Source organism: Sciurus vulgaris (genome assembly GCF_902686455.1).
Source record: "Sciurus vulgaris genome assembly, chromosome: 4".
In the NCBI taxonomy this organism is placed as follows: Eukaryota; Metazoa; Chordata; class Mammalia; order Rodentia; family Sciuridae; genus Sciurus; species Sciurus vulgaris.
In genome coordinates, this window is record NC_136464.1 from 157,507,936 (window position 1) to 157,531,809 (window position 23,874).

The window sequence follows — 23,874 nt, forward strand, 5'->3', positions numbered from 1 at the left end:
CATTGACCTGACCAGATCTTTCTTAGACTTATGCTTCCACCTGAGACTCCTACCCAGTCTTCTCTCCCTCCTGCCCTTCTCCTTTACAGAGGCCAGGTGTGGTATGTATCATTCTAAAGGCTCACTTGCCTTCTCTGGCTCTTTCCCTTTTATCATTTATAGTTGTTTCCCCAGCAAATTTCTTGTGCATCAAACTCTGTCCTGAAATTCACTTCTTAGAAGACCCAAACTAACACAAGTGGGCTTTGAGAACCAACACATTCATTTCCTAGAAGACAAAGAGAATGCCATTCTGAGTAATATGTAAGGGACAGAGAGTCTCCTGGCACAAACAGTGTGCCAGTTACTGAATATTTCTCCTGGGGTAACCCAGGGAAGTGTCCTGGCAGAGGGGCATACCACTGTTTAAGTACAATGATTCAGGTATTCCAATGCCTAGAAGGGAAGGGGCACTGACTCCTTTTTATATTACACTGACATCCTATGGAGAGGGAATGAGAAACCGAGGGCCATTATCAAGTAGTTAAAGGATCAATATGAAAGCCAGAAGATCCCATTGGTAGCTCACAGAGAAGCCCTTATCTACTGCAATGGAGGAGTAGACAGAGCTTAGCAGCAGACCTAAGACCTAATAGAGTTGCAGCAAACCAGGGATGTTCATGTATTCAGCCACAGCAAGTCTTTCATGCTGAGGTTAGAATGCTGACTGGGAAAATCTGGGACTCTGAAACATGAGATATGGTTATCCCAAGGAGGCCGGCTCTTCAGACTCCTTGGAATCCTTAGCACTTAGGGAAGTAGTCCACACTTCCCTAGTAAAAGATTAAACTTTCCTATGCTAAAGAGGTCACGTGCCTAAAAGACAACAGGTGCTACCCCTAGGAGCTGACAGATCACTAAGACTGAATTCCAAAATAACCTATTTGGAGACAGCCATGTCTGAACAAGGAGGAAAGACATTACATACAATTAAGCAAGTTTTGCAAGAACAAGACCACTGGGATCAAATTTTGAGGGTTCTTTACCAAGGAACTAGAATATGGGACAGTACAAAAAAGAATTCATTGACTAGGTGCACTTTTTCCAAAAATATGTTTTAAAGCTCTGACCAAAGAATGGCCAAGATGGACTTTGATTCCCCAGTGTCTCTGTCTACATGGCCTCTCGTCTTTCAGTAAGAGTGCCTGTCATAAATTTGTTTAATATAGTTAAGTTTCTGCCTTGACATTCACTTTTAGGTCTGACACAGTTGTTTGAAACCCAGTCATGTCCTGTCACCTTTGACCTAGTTACAACTTCTCTATGTGATTAGTTGTGATACACCCTGTTGGTTCCTCATCCCACTGACCCAAATTCCAAAACACCCCCTCTCCAGAAGCAGACCATGAACAAACCTAATGATCAACACTTATCATCGTGTAAATGATGTTCCTTTTTGCATTTATCTTCTTTAAACCAGTCAATCCACATCCCTACAGGAAAGCCTCAGGAATGACACCACTGGACCTTAATGAAAGCACACTCCCACAGGTTCTCTCTCTCTCTTTCCCCTCTTCCCTCATCCTCTGCTTCCACCCACTGGTTGAGCTCCCCATCACCTGGAGACTTTTCACAGGCCTCCTGTTGGTGCGCTAACCTCTCTGCGGCCTGTGAATAATAAAATTTTTCAATTTCATGTATTTTGATTTCACCTCCTCATTGTGTCTTACCTGACACATACACCTGAACCTAACTCCCCTCAACTCCTCCACACATCAGAAGTCTCCTAAAGAGTGACTCTCTTGGCTTACAGCCACTCTCAAAAGAGAAACCTCAAGTAAATTAAAAGTAAACTATTACTGTGGAAACCACAACATAGCCCAGGTATGGCTTTTAAGAGGGAGTGATCCAACAGGAAAAATTCCAATGTGCACAAACTTATCAACTTTTTACTTGCCTACTGTCCCATTGGCCAAAGCAAGTCACATAATCAAGTTGTCACTTCCTCTGGGAGGAAAGTGTACCAGGGTGTGGACACGGAGCTGCATTTTCAGTAGGGGACACAGGAACAACACTGCTGTACCCTGCTCCCTTTCTGCAACTCCTATTACTTGAATTCTAGACCTCTGACTGCTCCTCTGATTATCTTACTTTTTTTTTCTATTATTTTCCATCTCTTTGCCTTCTTGTTCTACTCTGAGATTTATAAACTTCATTTTCCAGCCTTTCTAAAATATTCATTTCTGCTATAATATATTCATTCAAAACATTCTTTTTTTTTTTTGTCCCTTGAATATTTGATGTATTATCCTGTTCCCATTTTCTAGATGCAATATCTTCTCTGATCTCTTCAAGAATACTAGTGTAAGTTGGTTTGCTGTTGTTACTGTTGTTTTTAGCTTTTTTCCTCCCTGCATAGTCCATTTTCTCTAAGTGGCTTTCCTCCCTTCTATTTAACTGTGTGGATCTCAATCTTTCATGTTAAAGGCTTTCTTAAGATGTCTGTTTATTCTTGATTGTCTACTCATGTTTAAGACTTGAGAAACAAAATCCCCATTGGAAGGTCTGAGCACGTGGGTGTAGTTTGTTTGCTTGAGCTGCACCATAAAGTATCTTGACCGTTTGTGGTGGAATTTCTAGGATGGGCATCTGAGGTCTTTCCTCATGAGCTCATCAGACTCTCTAGGAAAGGTTCTTCCAGTCCCTACCTCAGAGTCAAAGCAGACACTAGCATTCTGAGAACCTGGAGAGGAGAGTGCTGGGGTGGACCCAGCTCTCGGTTGCTTATGTTCTTCTGAATCTGTCTCAGTGTGGTGCTCACCCATGCCTCAAGTGTGCTTGATGTTCCATAGTCCAGACACCTTTCATGTGATACTCTACAAACTATTAACTTCCCATTTTCTCCTTGAACGAGGAGGGGCAAATGTCCAGCAGTCAAGACAGGGTTTATAGACTAGAAATCTATCGTATCTTAAACAACTTTCAGCTATTCTCCTCATTTTAGCCAATCACTCCCTCCAACCCCAATTCCAGAATAACTGGTTTTGCTTCTCTTGGCCCTTTGAAGGTTCTGCAATGATCAGATTGGTTGTTGGCTTCTCCTACTGCTAATGTAGTGGTCAGTTTTCTCAGGTCTGCTAAATCAACTCCATAAACATTCATCCAGCTGCCCTTCAACTTCCAAAATATTGTTACTCTGCTCACTCTACATCTGTATGTGTATGTGCATGTTTGTGTGTGTGTATGTGCATGTTTGTGTGTGTGTGTGTGTGTGTGTGTGTCTTCCTTCAGTTGAATTTAATGAGGCTTCAACAGGGAACAAAGCTGATGGGTGAGTTCTATGTGCCATCTTTCCTCAGAAATAGTACTTGGTGTTTATTAGACCAATGACACATAGCACCTACAGGAAAATTAGAAAATCTAGATAATCAAAAAGAAAAAAGAACACCTGCAATCCCACCATCCAGAAATAACCCAAGTTCTCCTTTCACACTGTATGAGTGTAGGGAAAGCAGTGCATGCTTTCATTCACATAGCAAATATCTGCACAGCTCCTCTCTGCAGGCCCTCTGAGGTTTTGGGTATATTAGAAAGTTAGATAAACATGGCTCCTTCCTCCCAGCTTGAGATCTACTTGGGGGAAACTAATAAACCATTTCAATAAAACGTGGGAAGTACTATTAAAGGGTAGTACAGTATTTGGGGGAAGAAGAAGGAAGAAATATCAAACTTATTCTTGGACCTGCATGCCAGGTGGAGTTCCTTGGAGATAAGATAAAAAGGACAGAGAGTCCCTAGCCAAAGAACCGTAAAGTATACATTACTTATTCATACTTACTTACACAGCAGAGATATAGAAAGAGCATAACACAACTGACTTGTTTTTCCCCTTAACAATACACCACGTGCAACTTTGTAAAAACCCTATGTTCACCTTTTAATAGCCATTTAGATTTCCACTGAACAAGTGTAACACTATTCCTTAAACTGATCATTTTATAACATATAGATTATTTCCATTTCTTAATAACCCACCACCTGTAGTAAACTTCCTCTGAATGAAATTTGATAAGATTAAAAGTTCAAAACTAAACCAAGAAAGATGACAGGAGATGGCTGGCCTAACAGTAACGTGCACAAGGGGGAAAGCCTGAGAGGTTTTAGCTGATGACAGACTCATCCGAGCCAGCAGTGAGGTGACAGCCAAAACTGTTTAATGCAATCTTGGACAGCATGACAATGATTTGGTGTCTAGAACAAGCAATGTAATCACTCAAGTCGACTGCACATCTGGGGCACTCCTTTGCTCTACACAACAAACGTTGAAAGAGTCATTGGAAATTCCCAGACTTGCTTTTTCATCTTCTTGTCCTTTCCTACCAGGGCTTCTGAAGTAGTGCATCTTGTGTGATTTGTCAAATTGTTTCACCTGCTCTAACCTCACAAGGGCTGTTTCATAGAACTACACAATGTGCTTCCTACTTTGTGTGTCTGACACGCCCAGCGCAGCAAAAGGACCACCACCTAGTGTTATAAATCAAATTTTATTGTAACCCAGCTGTGCCCATTCTTTTACATATTGCCAATGGCTGTTCTCTTGCTGCAACATACTAAGAAGTTGCAACCGACATGACATGACCCATAAAACCGGAAACAGTGCTCGACAGAAAGTTTGTCAGCCTCTGATCTCATCTGTACAGTTTTCCCTAACAGTTCCCCCACTCCTCCTGCCCCTCAAAACTTTTTCCACTAAAGCATTTATAAATTCTATTGCAATTATTTGATGATTATCTCTCCCTCACTAATCTGTGACATGATGACAGAGATCTTATCTTTCTCCATTTCTTGCAGCAACCTAAGTGAGATTTGCCACCTGAAACCTCCAGCCACAGTTAGAGTGAGGAGCAAAGCAGCTGAGTCAGAGAGAAGGCTGTTGTTCTCTCTCAGTTCAGAGAGCCTTGGAAATGCAACCCCAGCCAAGAAGGAGTGGAGCGGCCGCTCACGTTAGGGCTTCCTATGCAGCCCTTGGTCGGAACATGGGAGGAAGCTGACTCTGTCATGCAAACCAATGTGCTTTTGATAAGAAATACACATGCTGTGACTTGTGTTTGACTTGAGAAAATTTCAGGGAGAATGTACCTGATACCAGAGTGAAAGACCCTCACCACCATTCCCCACCTCTGCAAAATCTGTCAGAAAGGCCAGAGGTGGTGCAAATGGACACCACCTGGGGACACTGAAGAGAGGAAGGGGTTGAAAGGAGAGGACCATGAATGAGGACTCCAAAGAGAAGAGGGGTTAGGGGAGGGAAAGGAGACCCCCAAATGGCTCCACAAGGGCCTTGATGCAGTGGCCATTCCACCAGCCCTCTCACCAGCCCTTCCTCCACTGGGGCTTTGGAGCCACCCCTGGGCCTGTGAATACAGCTGTATTCTCTGCAGGGTCCAGAGTTGGAGACCTACTTCCAGCACCTCATCCTTAGTCATCTATACCCATCACCTCCCCTCATGATGGACAATGGGCAGACAACCCCAGACCCTTCCCTCTGGGAAGAGAAAGATCCACTCTTTTCCATCCCCTCTCCTCCACCTCCTCCTCAAGGGTCAGATGATCGAGGGGCCTAGTCAAAGGTTGCATTTGTGTTCCCAGTTTTCTGCCACACAGTTCTCAAGGAATGTCCCTGATGGAATGTCCAGCTCCAGCTGTCTTTTCTGAGCATATTTTAAGACAAAAGAAAAAATATTTAGGAAGAATATGGTGGCTTTTTCAAATATTAGAAAAGTTGTTGTCTTAGTCTGTTTTCTGCTTCTCTAACAGAATATCATACACTGGATGGCTTAAAAAGAAGAGAAAGGAATTTCTCAAGGTTCTGGGGTGTGGGAAGTCCAGGGGCTACATCTGGTGAGGGCCTTCATGTTGCATAATCACATGAGGGAATCACATGGCAAGAGAGAGATGGAGAGGAGGCCAAAGTTTCAATCCTACTGCCAGCAGTAACAACGCTTATCCATTCATAAGGGCAAAGCCCCCTGACCTAAAATCCTCCCACTAGCTCCGCCTCCCATCACTATGGCAACAGCAATTAAATCTCAACACAAGTTTTGCAGGGGACAAATATTCACAGCACAGCAGTTGTCTTGTCAAAAAGTGATTTGCTTTATTCTTTGAGATTTAGGAAGGTAAAGAGACAAACAGGACGTCAGTCCTGTACTGCAGCTGGTTTCAGTGCAACACACACAAAAAAAATCAAGTTGGAAACTTGAGAGGCCCTGAGTTCACCTTGCTGCAGACAGGAGAGCAGAAGGTAGGTGACCCCACCAGGGTTTGTCCCAGGGAGAAATTTGGCCTGGAATTTCTCTGGTCCCTCTGACTCTAACATTTTAATTATCAACTAAAAATACACATACAGACACAGAAATAATATTTACACTATATAAAATGTACCTCACTGCTTTCAGTTTATTTTGTGAATTATAACAAACTATAATGATAGTGGTTCATGGATGATGTTCTGACATCCATACTTCAACTAATAATGTAATTAATAAACAACTATTTAGAGTGCAACCATAGATTTCACTGAATATTTTCTTTAGCTCATGTATTATATTACATCAATCATAAACTTTAGTATAGTCTTTTAAACACCAAACTGGGTCCCAAAAAGATACTTGGTAATACATCTTACAAAAATTAGGTTGTTTTAAACTCGATTTGGTAGTCTTTAGTCAAATGCTATTAAAATAATTTCAAGAAAGAGTACATCCCATTGAATGCCACAGGTTCCAAACTAAGAAGTTAGATGATGTTACAAGTTCTCAAGCATTTGTCTAATTCTTCTTTTCTGAACAGCTGGAAAGGACTGTTTCTTAAGTAATTTTTGCTATAATTATTATTATTGATTGTAAATTCATATCTCACTGCTATGGCATGGATGAGTACCCCCTAGAGATCCATGCATTAAAGGATTGTACCCCACAGTGGCACTATTGAAAGGTTCTGTCAACTTTTAGGAGGTGGAGCCTTGCGAGAGGTATATAGGTCATGGAGGTTTGCCCTCAAAGGGGACTGTGAGACCCAGGTCTCTTTCTCATGCCCATTTGCTTCCTGGCTGATGGGGTAACTGGTTTGTTCTTCACACACTTCTGCTATGATGTGCTGCCCTTCTGGGGTCCCAAAACAATGGAGTCAGTGATCCTGGACTGGGACTTCTAAAACTATAAGGCAAAAAAAAAAAAAAAAAACCTTTCTCTTTATAAGTTATTTGTCATAGATATTTTGTTATAGAAATGGGAAGCTAATACACTCACATTTGTAGGACTTTTTGAATTTTTCAAAACACATTGGCATATATAATTTGGTTTTAATTCTCACAATATATCTGGAAGGGAAGCAATGTGGTAGAGATTGCTGTCTGTCCTAAGTGATTTGTTCCCACCTGCTTTCAACATAATAGGATGATTCTCTGAGCATATGGCTTAGCCATGGACAAAAATTCCCAGACTCCTTTGCACATCACTTGGTTCCATTAAGGGGAAAGTGGAAGTGAAGAAACAACTTCCAGGTCAAGAAGTTGTTGAGAGGCCCGGTTCTCCTTGCCCACTGAATGAAAATGGGATATTACTTGCTCTGGAAATCCACAGAGGTCATGTACACATAGAGTTAGGAACTTTTTCACTATTTTTCCTCACTTTAAAATTTCTCCTAAGATACAGCAGGAAAAAAGTGGACTGTAAGTATTTAACTTACAAGAAAATGGACATATTGAAATAAGCAGAAAATATTTTGCATATACCTTTATTTATTCATTAAAAGTGTATGGAATATTTCCTCTGTGTCAAATACTGACATGAACACTAAATATTTGAAAATAAATATGATGTGTATTTTGTGCCCTCAAAGAGCCACAAATGAGTAAACGATCCACTCTCCCAGTGGTTGTCCCAAAAATTAGAGTATTTGAGTCAAGTCTTTGATGGGTAAAGAAGAGTTTATCCAAGATGGAGGGGAGAAAAGTTATGTATATCCTTCAGATTAGCTTTGTACCCAGAGTATATCAAAACAGAACCTATAAAAGGTATATTATGGCTCTGTTTAAATATAGGTTACAAATTTAACTTTCTTGTAACATTTCTGGAGATGATGTGGATCTTGGAGGATTTAATAACAATAGGTATTTTTCTCACCCACTCTTTATCTCTTACCCTCCCAATAGACATATGTTCTATCTCCTCCTACACCTAAAATTCCTTTATGTCTAAAAAAATATAAATTTGCTGATATAAAGGCACTTTTACACAAATTGATTATAATAAAATTATGGTTTAGAGCAATGATATTCTTATGAAAAAAATAAGATAACTCTGAAGGTTCTTGTGTGCAAAGCCATGACTGACTACATATGCAGGTATCACAGTTCACTCATTTTACCCTTGAGAAATGCACATTGACCTTATTTAGATGCTTGTCAGTTTACATTTTCCATCTTCAACTCAAAATAATTGATGTTGTTAAAACAGTGCTATGATTTTAAACATTATTTTATTACTTCTTTCCTTATTTTAAATTTTTTCTTGGACTTGTTTTTAACCTTCAGAAAATATTGTCTTCAATCACATATTCAAAGAGGAGTGAGTCACGCTCTTTGGAAAACATTTCAACTACTTTTGATTGAGTGGCTATTGCATTCAGTCATGTTCTATAAAATACATTACCTTTCAACCCAACCGTGTACTACATACATTTTAATGAGAGGGAAATTTTCAAAGTGCTTCTCAAAAGTACATAGTATATATAATTTGAGCATACATGTAGTAGATGATTTGCTTACACTTATTACTTGGAAATGAAAATTCAACCAGACAGCAAATACATATGCCTAAAGCTAGCCAAGAGACTTTACCACTCACCCCATTCTGAAAACATCTCATAATGCTCTCTGGTGACTACAGAGAGTTTTAAACTGGAAGTTTTTGCAACGGAGTCCTAAATTTGGTGTTGAACCTTACATATTCATTGTAAATGTCAGATGCTACACCATTATGTTTACTGGTTTTTCTATCTGGTTAGGATTTGGTATTCCCTGTTCTATTGGAAAATGGCTAGACAGATTGGGAAGGAGAGCAAATCCCAGAAGTACAAACTTATAAAGGCAAAACCAGATTATTCACTAATCAGAAGGCACACCCTGAGCACCTACCAAGAGAAGGATGTAATTGTAGGAGAAGCAGGTAAAGGCAACAAGGGTCCCTCACTTAAGGAATTGTCCAGCTAGTGGTTAAATAAAAGGAGAAGTGCAGTAGGAGGCATCAGAGTGAAGTGATGCATTGTGGGATTCCAGAGAAGGAAGAGGCAGTATTCAGGTGTGGGGCCAAAGGGGTAAGCAAACTGGTTCTTGAAGCATAGGTGGGATTTTAATAAGCAGGGAACTGTCTTGTTCACGCACAGTGACAAACTGGGACACACTGCAGGGAGCAAGGGCCTAAGTACTGGTTCCAGGCAGGAGGCTCTTCCAATCACCCAGGCAGAATCCCACAGTGGCTTGGACCTCAGGCACAGCCACAGATAAAGGGAGAAGGGGTTTGATTCTGGATACTTTCTGGTAGGTAGAGTTCTAGAACTTGTCAACAGATGAGCAGTAAGATCTGAGAGAAAGGGGAGAGTTACGATTTGGGGCCCAACAACAGAAGAGTTAAGTGCTGTACAGAGATGGAGACAATAGGAGTTAGGTTTTAAATGTGTCACTTGTGACTCACCTGTTAGACTGCTAAGAGGACAAGATGGTTATCTCTCCAGGACTTCAGAGAAGTCCCAGCTGGAGACACAAAATTTGGAATTGCCAGGATACAGAGGCTGTTCAATGGGATCCCTAGAGTAAATCAAGACAGGAGGCCCTGGACACAGCCATGGACCCTCTGCTCTTTCCAGATAAAGTGATAAGGAAGAAGCCACAGAGAAGAAGAAGGACTCACTAAGGAACTAAGAAGAGAAACAAGAGAGAGCAGGGTCTGGAAGCCAGGTTGAGGAAGTGTGGCATAAAGAGGGAGTGGTGGCTTAGATGCATGCTGCACAGGACAGATGGCCAAAAGGATCATGGAGACCCACACTGTGAGCAGAGTCCCCCATTATTTGTCCTGCCGTTTGTTTGCCCTGCCATCAGACAAGGATTCAGGAATCTCTGTGGGGTTCAACTGTCCATTCTCCCAGGTATTTCCTAAGCCACTTGTAAATTAGTGGAAAAAGAAAGGAGTGGGGTGGGGTGGGCCTGCTCTGTCCTTCACCAGCATTAGAGCCCCAGATGAAAATTAATATGCCAAGGGCTCCCTGGTCCCTAAATGCACAAAAGCAATATCTAAGCACCAGTGGAAATATCCTATTACCAAAATCTGCAGAATAAATTTTCTCTTTTCAGATAAGGTCAAAACTTACCTATCCAACCCCCTACCCACTACACTCACATCTAGAAAGAACATTGAAAACAGAATGAAAGAAGCTCAGACAACAAAATGAACTTAAGATACCCTAGTAAATAATTGCAACTTCTAAATGAGATAGAAAAATGACTAAATTCCAAGCTCAAACAAATTTGAAAGGAAAATTAATATTTCACAACAACTAACATTTTGTTTGCAGCATCAGCAAAACCAAGCCTAGTGTCTATCAGTCACTAAGTTCTTATGAATACAAAGTCCGCTGCATTTCTATGAAGGATGGTTAGTGTTTGGCAAATTTTTGGTGTAATTTCTCAAAAATATAACTCAAAAGTTAACCACAGGGCCAAGAGTGGCCACAAGAACCTAAAATGTGTTAATCGTTTGAAAAACCAGAGCACCAGAGAGTTCTTGCAATTGCTTATCTTATAAATGCAATGATCATTGGTCAATATAACAACCAACAACTTTTGTGTGCATAGAGTTTGTTGTATGCAAACATATATATGTCTAAAAATAGATATTATATAATTTAAATCTTAAACAGTGATTTTTACAAGAAAGGTCTATCAGCTCCTCCAGTTGGTCCACTGATCTCCTGTTTGTGGCACGAACTGGTAATTTGCTTAAGCTTTCTTCAAAAGATGAGGCAGTTCTACCCATGGTTTCTATTACCAACCATCAATTGGTGATGGTTAGGGTTATTGGCTCCTTAAAAGTATTGACAGAAGAAAAAGTTTAAGAAGTAACCCTATGAGAAGATATATATAAATATGAAATCACCAAAATCACAACTTGTCCAATAAATCTAACATTCTTGTATGACCAATGGTAACAAACAGGTTTGTGAAACAGACAAGCAAGCTAATTTCACCACTATTACATTACCAGCAGCTCAGAGCACTAAGTCAACTCAATAACCCAGTACTGTTCTGCCTCAATTATCTATGGCTTTAATTAAAAATGTTTAGAAATAGTCTTCATCTTGAATTTGTCAGAATATGTGACTTGATTCTAAATTCAAGAATAGATCTTCCAGTAGATCCACAAGTCACCAAAAAAGGGTACCAAATCGACTGATACAAATGAGCCCTCAAACCAGTGGGGATTTGAACCTAAACAGAAAGGAGGAAGCAATAATTGAGAGACAGCTTTATCATGGCATATCAATATTTCCTGCTGTCAAAATATATGAGCACTCTTGCACAAGGGTGTTAAAATTACTTTTGTCAGGCTGATAATCTCATCAGTCAGGAATCCTTTCAACTAGAGACAGCACTGGGGAAATACAGATGTTGCACATACAATCTACATCATCCTGCAGTTGGTTCCGAATTGTTTGTGCCTAGCTTGTTTAAGACTGTGTAAAGTGGTCTTCAGACCCTCGGTGAGTAAGGTGAGTAAGGTTGGTGTGGATGCTGTTCTCTGCCCTGCCGCAGAAGGGACCTCCAAACACAGATTACACCCGACCCTCCCAGAGATGCGGATTTGACACCTTCGCATTTGAAGCAGTGTGCCCTTTTGCCACAAGTAAGACACGTTTTAACGGATTAACACTGAGCCTTGACTGAGTGCAATGCCTGTCTATCTGCATGGCTTGTGAACAAACTTGTTTCTTTCAATCATCCTCCTCATTCCCTCCCTACTGCTACCACTAGGAAATCCCTCCTGCCCTTCCCTCTAGGAATTCCTCAACACCCAGAGAAAGTTCTCTTCCCTTACAGAAACTGATTCCTGTTTCCTTTTGATAAGAAGCTCCAAGGGGCACTCACTCGCGCGCTCACTCAAGGACTTCCCTGCAGTTCCCAACTCCACGCCTTCAAGGACAGCCCGAGCTGCTCAGTTCCCTCGCGAGGTGCGAATCCTGTGTGACCCCACAGAGCAGTTCAAGCAAGGCCTCCTGTGAGAGCTGGAAACTCGGGCCCCCCTCGGGCCTCTGGCACCCCGAGACCCTCTCTCCCCTCTGCCTGGCCCCTCGCACTCACCAGAAGAAGGTTGTGCGCCACCAGGTACCCAAGGCTCGGGCTGCCCCGGACGCCGGGGGCCAGGCGTCCGGTGGCGTAGCCGTGCCAGGCCACCACGTAGGGGTTGTCGATGGTGATCCAGTACTTGACCTGGCCGCCGAAGTGGCGGAAGCAGAGCTCTGCGTAATCCCTGAAGTGTTCCGCCAGGGCGCGGTTGGCCCAGCCGCCATAGGCGTCCTGCAGGCGCTGGGGCAGGTCCCAGTGGTACAAGGTGACCACCGGCTCCACGCCCAGCTCCCGCAGCCGCTCCAGCAGGCGCCGGTAGTACCGTAGCCCCTCGCGGTTGGGGGCTCCCGCGCTGCCATTGGGGAGAACCCGCGCCCACGAGATAGAGAAGCGGTAGTGGGTGACTCCGAGATCGCGCAGCCCCTCTGTGTCTCGGAAGACGTTGTTGTAGCCGTCGCTGGCCACGTCCCCTGTGGCGGGCGGCGGAGGCGATGGAGCGCCCGACGGCAGACCAGCTGTCGGGGGATCGCCCAGGGTCCCCGGAGGGTGATGAGTGAACGTGTCCCAGATGGATGCGCCCTTGCCGTGCTGCCTCCAGCCACCCTCGGTCTGGTAGGCGGCGCTGCCCACCGCCCAGAGGAAGCCGTCGGGGAAAGTGTCGTGGAGCAGGTCCGCAGCCTCCGGAGCCGCAGGGCGCGCGAAGCGGGCCCAGGTCTGCGCGCCGTCGCCGGGCTCCGCGCGCAGGCAGCGGCCGCTCAGGGCGAGCAGCAGCAGCAGCAACCGCTGCGGCCGCGGGGTGCGCGGAGGGGTGCTGGCGGGCATGCTGCGCGGGAACCGGGTGCTGGGGCCCCGCGCGGTGCCCCTTTATGCCCGCGTCGCTCAGCTCCCTCCCGCCCCAGCCGGAGCCCACCCCCGCTCCCCACGGGCCCCGCTGGCAATAATTACCTATGAGCAGGCGCCTCCCTCCGCCCTGGCATGGGAGGGGGGGCCGGGGCGCAAAGGGCGAGGGGCGCCCCGGGAAGCGGCGCGACAGTCGACCAGGTGCGGCCAGTGTCGGTTGCGGACGTCGGAGGAAGGGCACCTGTTCCTCCCAGCTCGTGGGAGCCCCATATGCTATTTGGGCAACGCTCAAGTCCTCTGAGCGCCACCTTCTCTTTGCCATCATAGAGCCCTTCTGGGAGAAGTGGTGGCGCTGGTGATCGTCGAGGTCAGAAGACTGCCGCCCAACTTTCCCCACCATGGGCGCCGGGTCTTCGCCGGCAAGCACCTGCTTTCTCTTTTCTCCTACTCGGAGGTCAAGGGAGCCTAGGATTGGCATTGCTATATGGATTAGGAATTGTCTGAAATCGTAGAGGGAGGGCCAGGTAGGGAGAGCCACGTTGGAACTTTGCCTTGTCCTGAAAGAAAGGACGGTTAAGTGGCAGGGTTTCACTTAGGTAAGGTGCTCTCAGGGAGACGCACCCCACCTTTGCCTTAGGAAAGGGATGGCCCTTTCTAGGTTCCCCAGTCTCGGAAGCCTTCGAGGAAGACAAGCTAGATTCATGGGTTGCTTCTCTCTCTCTCTCTCTCTCTCTCTCACACACACACACACACACACACACACACGCACACACACACAGACACACACACACACACACACTTTTTAACCATTTTAAACCAGCACTAGTTCTTTAATTATATCTCAGAATTCCCTAGTGAACTTCAAATCATAAATGCTGATTGTTCTTCTGGGGGAAAAAAAGAAGAAAGGTACAGAAACAAAACCACAGAGGTTTGACTTTGAGTACATCTCATTGACCATTTTTACCCTTTTGCATTCATTTTAGGAACAATGACCTTTTAGCTTTCCATTCTGACTTAGCAAGGAACTCCCCTGGCACAGCTGTGCTGGTGCCTAAGCTCCCGCTTCCCACATTTACTCCCTATGAGGGAAAAGGGGAAAGGAGATTTAGCCCAGGCATTTCCAACCCCTGCAGCAAAATAGTGCCATGATGATTTTCCAGTTGCCACGGAGCCCTTGGGACAGAAGTTAGGTGCCAGGACAGCCATGGCGTATAAGTATGTGTGTGTATATATACATATACATGCATATAAATACAGGACTGGTGAATAATTGATATACATTTGCTGAGTACTAGAAGGCCTGGACTCCACCTTTGTGATTGGGGGCAGGACAATCTCTGGAAGCTCAGGTTTCCTCTTTTATAAAAGGGGATGGACTGCCTGCCCTTTAACCTCAGAGGATTGTGGTGCTCCAATAAAATAAATGTACACAAAGGTGACTCAAAAATGGAAAGCCCAGACAAAGGAAAGATCTTGGTAATCACTAATGTTCTTACCTTCCTATTCAGTATGTTATAACTCAGTCACCGCCTGCCCACACCTGTCGAATGACTAATTTCCTCACAGAGATACATGCATTCTCCACTGTGACCTCCCCTGCACTATCTCATATGAGTTTAGAGTCAATGAAGCTTTAAGTGTTGCAGACAAAGGTATTAGTCCTTTGAAATTTAAGCACAACAAATTTATTGCAGTATTTTATTAAATATTCCCAACTCCAGCTAGCATATATTATCATGATTAGTAAGATTAAGTCATCAGACCGGAACAAAGGCTTGTTGCTATTCTGTTAAATGTGCTATTTACATTTTTCAGTAAATGTGAAATAACAATGATACTTCAGCAATTATAAAAATATGCCACACAACTTCACAGTTACCCTCCCTTCCAGCTACGTTAAAAAGCTTCTATGCCTTGCATGTAGCATCACATGTCCCATTTAGAACTGAAGAGCTGAAGATTCGAGTGTTTGCTGGCCGGGAGCTTGTTAATTTTCAATTAGAAATGCTTCATGAGTCTGGTGTAAAATAGCTTAGGCTAAGTAGTCACTTATTGAAGTATATCTGTTTGCTCAGGGAAGATTGTATCTATTGCTGTTTTTATTTAACCAATAGTTTTTGTAAAAGTTTCTTTTAGAGCAGTGATTAAAAAGTGGGATCAAGTTAATTAATGCTTCACATCTCAAAGTCATCTAAAGGGGACGTAAGTCACATACATCTCTTAGGATGGACTTCAAACCAGCATTTGCAGTTTTCCCCAATGATGGTTAATTTAACCCAACAAAAAAGATTACATGATTATTAAAGTTAATTTCCAAAAACTCTTTGTTTATCAAGGTTCCATTCATGATTAATAAGTTCTAGATTCCCTAAGCGTGAATAAGTACTACTGCTGCTTTTCATGTGTTTAGTTTTATATTTGTTATTTTTTATAACCACCTTCAAACATTTACCAAGTTGGCATCAAATGCTTTGCTCCCTTGCATAGAAGAGATTAATTACTTGATGTGTTTTGAATATGAAGGTGGAGTTATTGATAAAGGAAGGAAAGGACATTTTAAAATTTGCTTACTGACTGGTTCTAGTGATGATTTTTCACAGCCTAGAAGTGGTCAGCTGTAATGATTTTCCGCAACCTAAAAGTGGTCAATAATCTAGTTATTTTTCCTCTATTATTCATATTCTTTCATCTAGTCCCTTCTCAAGTGGGACCATGTGATTCACCACCAAAGGAACAGAAGGAGGTTCCCTGATTCTCATGAACCCCAACACAATACCAACCTCACCAGTCAGTTCACCAGAAGCAGGTTCTCACCCCACTGGGAAGGTTATTTCTATCAGCCGTAGCAATTTCACTAGGCAACAACCATGAACCAGACAACGGTGAAGTGCTTAGACTTCAAAACGTAAGTGACAGGCCTGGCCCTCAAAAGCAATGTGTAATTGGAAAGAAAGGATAAAACTGACAATAAATAAGTGGTTTAGTTTGTTTTATGTAGTGTCAATAAATGACACTTTGAATAGCTGTTAGAGAAACTCAGAGAAAGGAAAAATTACCCTACTTTGAGTTGATTGGAAAAGTTTCTCAGAGAAAATAGGATGCTCTCTGGACTTAAAGAGTAAAACTTGCAAAGAGACCTGGAGGCAAGGAACCAAGGACAGAATTGTGCTGAAGAAGAAAAAGCTTCACAGTATATTTATGGCCGAAAGAAGTGTTCATATGCGCAAGGACAGAGGGCTGAAGAGTGAGGTTGGGGTCAGATTATTAGGAGCCTTTTATAGGTTTCATTTTACCTTACTTCCCTGGTTAGATTCTGACAAGCCAAACGGAAGTGAAAAGGAAGGGACACAGGAGTTCAGAGCTTCTCTGACCTAGAACATTCTTCATTCAGGGGAGGTCTTCAGAACCACCAAACATCAGGCTCACCTTCACAGGGAGCTAGAGAGGCCAACAGGGGGCCATTCACACCCAGCAGCATCCTCACTTCCCTTATTTGTAAGTGAAACAAAAGTAAAAGTGATTTACATTCCAAGATCTCAACTTCAAACCCAGGAGTCCCCTAGGGTTTTGTTTTGTTTTGTTTAGATTCAAGATATTTTATTAAGATCTACTATAAACAGTAATATAGTTCAGTTAGATTACCAAGTTCAAAATCAACATACAAAAATCAGTAGTTTACATATATTCAAACAATCTTTTGAAAGATTTAATGGAAGAAAAGATTTCATAGGTAACAGTAAGAAAAATATATTGTTTGTCAATAAAAATGTGAGATCTGTTAAAAATTAAAATTAAAATACCACTGAAACAAAAAAATAGCTTTTCTACAAATAGAAGGATCATATTATTGTGTAAATTAATTTGTAAATTTAACAAAATCTAAATGAAAACAGTTTAAGCTATGTCACCTGATGCTAAATTTAGTGAAAAAAAAACAAAACAAAACATAGAAGTGGGAACACATTCAGGCATTTTTAAAAGCCTAAATAATTTAAGAGTATCATACTGGTCTATTAGCAAAACAGAATGCCCATATGTGAGTACACTCAGATAACATATAGAAATTGAATGTATAAAGAGGACATCATCTCGAATCACTGGAAAAAAGAAGTAGTCAATAAATGTTATAGGGATAAGTAAAGTAATATCCCTGCCTTACCTCATGTACCATAATAAATCCCATATGTACCCAAGATATTTTTAAAATAACACAACCATTAAATAGGGTTACAAGGGCAAACAGTAAGATATGTCAACTTATTGTAATAAAGGGGCAGTATTAATTAGTCAGTCAATTGACTTGGTAGTAACCCACAGGATTAAGTAGAAGAGGAGATCTTGGGATCTAGAAAACACTTTGAAAGCAACTGTAGCAACCTGATAATGAACAAAGGAAAGGTTATGCCTAGCATGGTTTAAAATGCAAAGAAGAGGGGAAAGGTGCAAGATAACACACAAGAAGACAAATTAAATATGGAAGGTAGCAGAGGAGAGATTAGAGATGGTTTAAATAGTTTGAATTTAGTTGAAATTAAAAATGACAGGATCACAAGTAAACTTAAGTACATCAAGAGGTATCGTTAATTCAGGCAAAAGATGTGTTCATGTCAAACAGTTGAATTTGAAGTATCTGTCAAAGATGTAAATGAAGATATCAAGCATATAAATGGAGATATAGAAACAAAGTTCGAGAAGCAGTTACAAATGAAAATTTTATACCAGAAAGTTTGATACCCGAATATTGGATAAAATTAGGGCAGTAAAAGAAAAACAACTAAAAGGAGAGATCTGAAGCCTGATGTAGTTCTCCATCTGGGGAGATGGGTAGGATGAAGTAAGAAAGGAAGCCAAAAACAAACAAGCAATAAATAATAATACTAAAAAAAACAAAACAACAACAAAAACAAAAAAAACCTGAGGAGTACCAGAAGTCCCCAGGGTCCCTTTTGAGTTTAGATGACTATTTCAAAATGGAGAGATTGTTATCCATCCTTGTCCCCATGCCAATCCAATGAGAACATGGTTTTGAGAAAAAGGAAAAAGGTCTATTGCTTTGCCAGCAAAAGCAAACTCCTGTCCCAGAGCCTGTAATTCTGCTCATCCACAGGAACAGGGGGCTTTTAAAGAAGGATTCAAAGACTGCATTCCACACATTATCTGCCTGGAGTTGTAATCAATTTGTTAATTTGGGAGAGAGTCATTTCTGAGATCTTCTGGTGCCATTCCCAAAGTTTGCCTAGGATGGGGAAGAAAGGTAATCCAGTTTCCCCCAAGATGAGGGAGCGGGAGAGATTAGGGAAGCAGGGAGAGAGGAACAGAAAGAAACATGTCCGTTTTAAAAATAAGTTGCAGTGGCAGAGCAGCAAGGGCTACAGTCAAAGCATAAAGTGAACCACTGTTACACGATGATCCTATTTGCTGAGAAAAGACAATTGATCTAGAAGTAACTCATATGGTGATTTGGGGAACCGTAACTTGATTTTACTTTAGCTTTGCTTTTCTCCATTGTAATGGGAATAGGCCAGATTAGAATGGAAAGCATTAATGAGAGTCTGTGGGAGGCAAGAACATAAAGGCCACAGTATACACTCTTCTGAAAGTTTCCCAGTAAAAGGAATGAGAAGAGATGCCCCTTGTGGGGTTAGCGGAGTTCAGAGAACAATGTGCTCAAGATAGGTATTTGTGCTCAGAATCTTGAGGGGGAAGGGACATTGAGCATTTCCTGGGGAAGAAGAAACAAAATAGCATCATCTGTGATCTAAAGTAGCTGTTTGCAGACTTTTAAGACCCCAAGATATTAAACATGTAAACAGAGGAAAAGAAAAACAAGAGCATGCAGCTTGACTGACTGCTAGAGAGAGGAGCAGAAGCATCAGGCACAGTGGACAAAAAGCTATTAAAAAGGGGGACAAAAAGGAGCCCCATAAAAGGCTTCAAGACAACTGCAAAGGGATCTCAGGAAGGTACAGCCCTGCAGAGCCCCCTAAAGCAAACAGGGATCCTGAAGCCAGTAGGTGGGCTCCGGATGCTTTTGCCATCCACGAAGGCTGTTGCTCCTGCATGGCTTCATCCCTTCTGAGTGGATCGGGAAGCCCAAAGGCTTGGATCTTGCCCTTCTCAACTCTGCCAAGGAAAACTGCTGCTGCCATGACCTCAACTGATTTGGACACTAACTAACATGTCCTGACACGAGACTTAACGTCTAGAAGCTGGGACTTACACACCAGAGACTTGGAGCACTGAGTTGCTGGAGTCAAGTGTTGTTTGTTTGTTTGTTTGTTTGTTTGTTTGTTTGTTTGTTTTAGAAATAGAGATTGAACCCAGGGACACTCTACCACTGAGCCACATCCCCAGCCATTTTTTTTATTTTTAATTTTGAGAAAGGATCTTGCTAAGCTGTCACTAGCCTTGTCTTCCAGCCTCAAGTGTTTCTACTCCCCCTTATCTCTCAAAAATACTACCAATGAGAATAAAAGACATATTTTTCAAAGAAAATTAGACAGGTTATTACATGGAAAGGAAATGGAAATAGAGCTTTACCTGAGAGAGATATGAATAAGAAGCAAGATGATTTATCTGGCATTGCTCCAGAAAGTATCAAGAACTGAGGTACTATGACAGGAAAGGAGAGACAGAGCCCTGAAGAGAGGAGCCATTACATTCAGTTTTCCACCCTTGCTCAGCAGAGGTAGGCACTACTCATCCCATATCCCCCAGCCCCTTCCTGGGGGCAGAGAAATCCACTGCATCCCTCTCTAGACTTCAAAATGGAGGAGAAATACCCCATCCAGACTCACTAAAGGACTGAGATCCTCTGCCGGGACTACAGAGTAAGTTCCCTTTCTCACCTTACCACACATCAACAGGACTCTTGTATAATAGGGGATGACAGTCAAATCCTCACACCGGATAAGGAAGGAGATGCTAGGGAAGCCCAAAGACAATAGGGAGGACAAAAACAAGGACACCAGAGGAAATTTTAGCCTCTGACACCACAACTACAGTGAAGAGTAAGCACAGTATTATTCCTGGTTAAATATAAAATTTTACACTAATGTCCTATCTGTCTCAGTTCCTTTTATTTGATGCACCATGTCTAGTTTTCAACAAAAAATTGCAAGGCATGTTAAAAGACCAAATAATAATAATAATAACAATAATGTGAAAAGACAACACAACTAACTCAAAAATTTTAAAAATGAAGTAAGCACTTCTCCATGGCAGGGGGAGTATGATAAAGAAAATGTTATTCATAGTACACTACTTGGCTTAGCTGTAAATGAAATTCACGTATATTATATTTTATATGAATATAGTAGAGAATTGTGATTATAACTATATTAGGCAGTTGCACAATTGATTCAAGAGAACATGGCATATGCATATTATTTAAATATGTGGAGGTAAAATATCAAGGAAAAAAACAGATAAAAGGATTGAAAGGGGGAAAGCTGTGGGTCTATGATTTTTGAACACACTGTTCATTATTTGACTTTTCACCTTATGCATAAGTTGAAGGAAGGACCTGTCAATGCATCTTGATCCAAATGCAGGATTGTATCTTCCTGGGGAAAAAGGAAAAGAGGTGCAGAGAGCCACAGAAAGATGGGCAGCAGAGAGGAAGCTACTGATACATATATTTTGAAGTGAAAGGCTGCTGCAGGTTGAGGGAAATGGCAGGGATCTCAAATCTAATAGTTTATATTTTGTAGAATAAAGATAATCACTGAGCGTGAGCAAGCTGGGTGAGTCTGAAAAAAAGAGCCAATAAAGTAAATATCCCGAGTAGTCAGCAAAAGATGATTGAACCATCACTGGACAGCAGGATCGAAGGATTGCATTTTTAAAAGGAACCCTTTTTTTAAACCAATTTATCTCAAATACCCTCTTTAGTCTTTCAGGTCAGCTAGATGCTTAAAATCCACAAATTTGTGATCTATTTTTCACTGAGCTAATGAAACACCTAGACTTTCACATACTAGAAAATCAAATTTGCTCTTTCCTTAAATATAATCAGTCTCTTGTTGAACTGGACTAAGGTCAGCAGTTTAGAATTTAGATGGCCCAATTAGCATCTTTTGGGGCTGTTCTCATAGATCCACATCCTGTTTCTGGCCATATGCTTGATATTGGCATCGTGAGTCACCAAGTCATGGGTTGGAAGAAAAAGGGAATTAATTAGTTGGAATGTATCACTAGCATAGAAAATAGCTCAAAATGCATCACTCTCCAAGTGTGACTAATAAAACTTGGTGTCACCCCCTTGACCAAGTGACAATAGAGCAAGCTCTAAGTCCTTGCCCCTGTGGTATGAATGTTCTACCTGTACCATTTTGGTTATCTCTGAAGACAGAGACTAAAGAAGACTTTGTTTTTTCCCTCAAGAACTCCTAGTAGTGCCAGCACTTTGATCTTTATAGTTTACTTTCTGTGGCACAAATCTTGTGATTCTAGCTTCCAGGTTCTAGTTTGGGTCCTCTTCCTCTTCGTTACTGTCCCCATCTCCTGTCTTTGGCTATCTATTCACCTCTTTCCTGATGTCTTACTTGCTGAGAGTGCAACTACTTCTTGGTTTCAACCATAAGAGCAATTCACAAATTTAAATCTCTCCAGCCATGACCTTGTCCTCCCCACACAACATGCCCCCCATTTCCATTGGGACATCTCAAGTTTCCATCTAAAGTGAGCATGTTTAATTGGCAAAGTACACAGAGAATTAGCAGGAGAACAATCAGACAAAGAACAAACCTGAAAAATATCCAACATCATTAGGAATAAAAATAAATAAATTATGCAAAAGTAGTCCAGAAAGTTGTAGAAAGAAAAATAAGAGAAAATTGTACACTAATATAATCAAAGCAATGTATTAGTGGAATCAGGATAATAAAAAAGCAAAGAAACATAGAAGAATATACAAACAACTCTGGAGAGAGATGGTAATTTGTATAAGCTAAAATGTGGGAAAAGATTGATTTTCTTTTTAAAATGGAGGAAAATGGCCATTCATTTGGAAAAAAAAAAATCAAATTCACACAATACTAACAAAATATTCCTGATTGACGAAATAAGAAAAAAAAATTAAATATATAAAAGAATTGGAAAGATGTGGCAGATTTCTTTTCTTCTTGTGACGAAGAAAGCCTTTCCTAGGATGCAGCAAAACCCAGAAAACAAAGGAAAAGACTGACAAAGGTGATTATAATAAAGGACACTAGTGGTAGAATTAGAGAAAAGTGATAGAACTAGAAGAAATTATTTGCAGAAAGCTAAAATCCATAACCTATAAGGGGCCCAGGTAAGTTAATTAATTAGTTAATTAAAATCAATCTACTCAGTGTGAAAATCATCATAGGATCTGAACAGAGAAGTCATTAAGGAAAAAAATGAAAATGTGCAACAAACATAAAGCCCCCCCCCCCCAACAACAGAAAAAATCCTACCAAACTAAGAGAAAACAAGAAAATTGTTGAGAAAGGGAGATACAATGTTTTATCCCCAAACGGGAAAAGATTAACATTTAATGTGAGAACACAGGAAAATGTGCATTTATATACTATTGGTGAAAATATAAGTCTGACACCTTTGGAGGAGAGTAATTTGTCATTTTCTAGAAAACATATACACACCATGCCTTATCATCTAGAAATTTCACTTCAAGTTCCTTCCTATGGCAATACAATAACAAATGCATAAGAATATATGTGCACAAAAGTCTGGGGATCATTTTTTGTAATAACAAACTATAGGAAAATTCCCACTAGCTATCAATAGGTTAAAATGAAATAAATTATGTTTTAAGTTCAGATTTCTTTTAAAAAGCTCCTAGTTAAAGATATAACAAATTCTTATCTCTGAGACATGGAAGTGGGGGAGGGATCTTCCTCTTTTTAAAATTTTTACTTTATAAATACTTAGTCCCCATCCCTCATACTTGATGGGAGAGAGAGAGAGAGAGAGAGAGAGAGAGAAAGAGAAGGAGAGGGGAAAGGAGGGAGGGAGGGAGGAAGTGAGGGGGAAAGTGAGCCAAATAATCACATTGGAATTAACTCCATTTTGTAGTGCCAGAGGGTGTAGACATCAACAAAGATTGATGCTCTACACACGGGAACAATCTCTGGTTTCATTAGTTCTTTTCTTTCCAACTCTGTTTCTCTCCCAGAGAAAAAATTTGGTGCAATTATCTAGAAATTCCAAACATGGAGCCTACATTCTTGCAATGTCAAAAAAGAGTGCATAAAGAGTTGGGGAGTTGACATGAGACACAGAGCCAAGGAAGGAAGGGAAAGAGAGAGGCAGAGCCTCAGCAAACATTTCCAGGACACATGTAGCCCCTCTTGGGGATGGTGGCGCCCTGCACCTGGCAGCTGCAGGAGTGGGAGTGGCTTCCTGTTCCTGGAAGCTCTGGCTCCATTGTGTTTTGAAAAGCCACCTGATACCATTAATAAACAAATCCCTTTTCTGTGGAGGCCAGCCAGAGTGGGTTCTGTCATTTGTAGCTGACACTGGCCAATATACTAACCATATGGCTTTATCCAGCTGGGTGCCCTAAATGTATAATAAACAGAATCTTTGACTCAGAAAGATGCTTAGAAGTCATGTGATCTAAACTCCCACCCAGGTAGGAGTCTTCTCTAACCTCATTTGTCTCTACC

General features: G+C 41.5%; 1 protein-coding gene across 1 annotated transcript in view; it reads right to left on the reverse strand.

The window, feature by feature from the left end:
- KL (klotho) overlaps nucleotides 1–13,236 on the reverse strand; it is a 37,534-nt gene extending 24,298 nt beyond the window's left edge. The window contains exon 1 of the mRNA XM_079136555.1: nucleotides 12,395–13,236. Coding sequence (XP_078992681.1) covers nucleotides 12,395–13,201 — 807 coding nt within the window. The 5' untranslated portion in view covers nucleotides 13,202–13,236. The remainder of the gene's footprint in view (nucleotides 1–12,394) is intronic.
- Nucleotides 13,237–23,874: the final 10,638 nt, after the last annotated feature.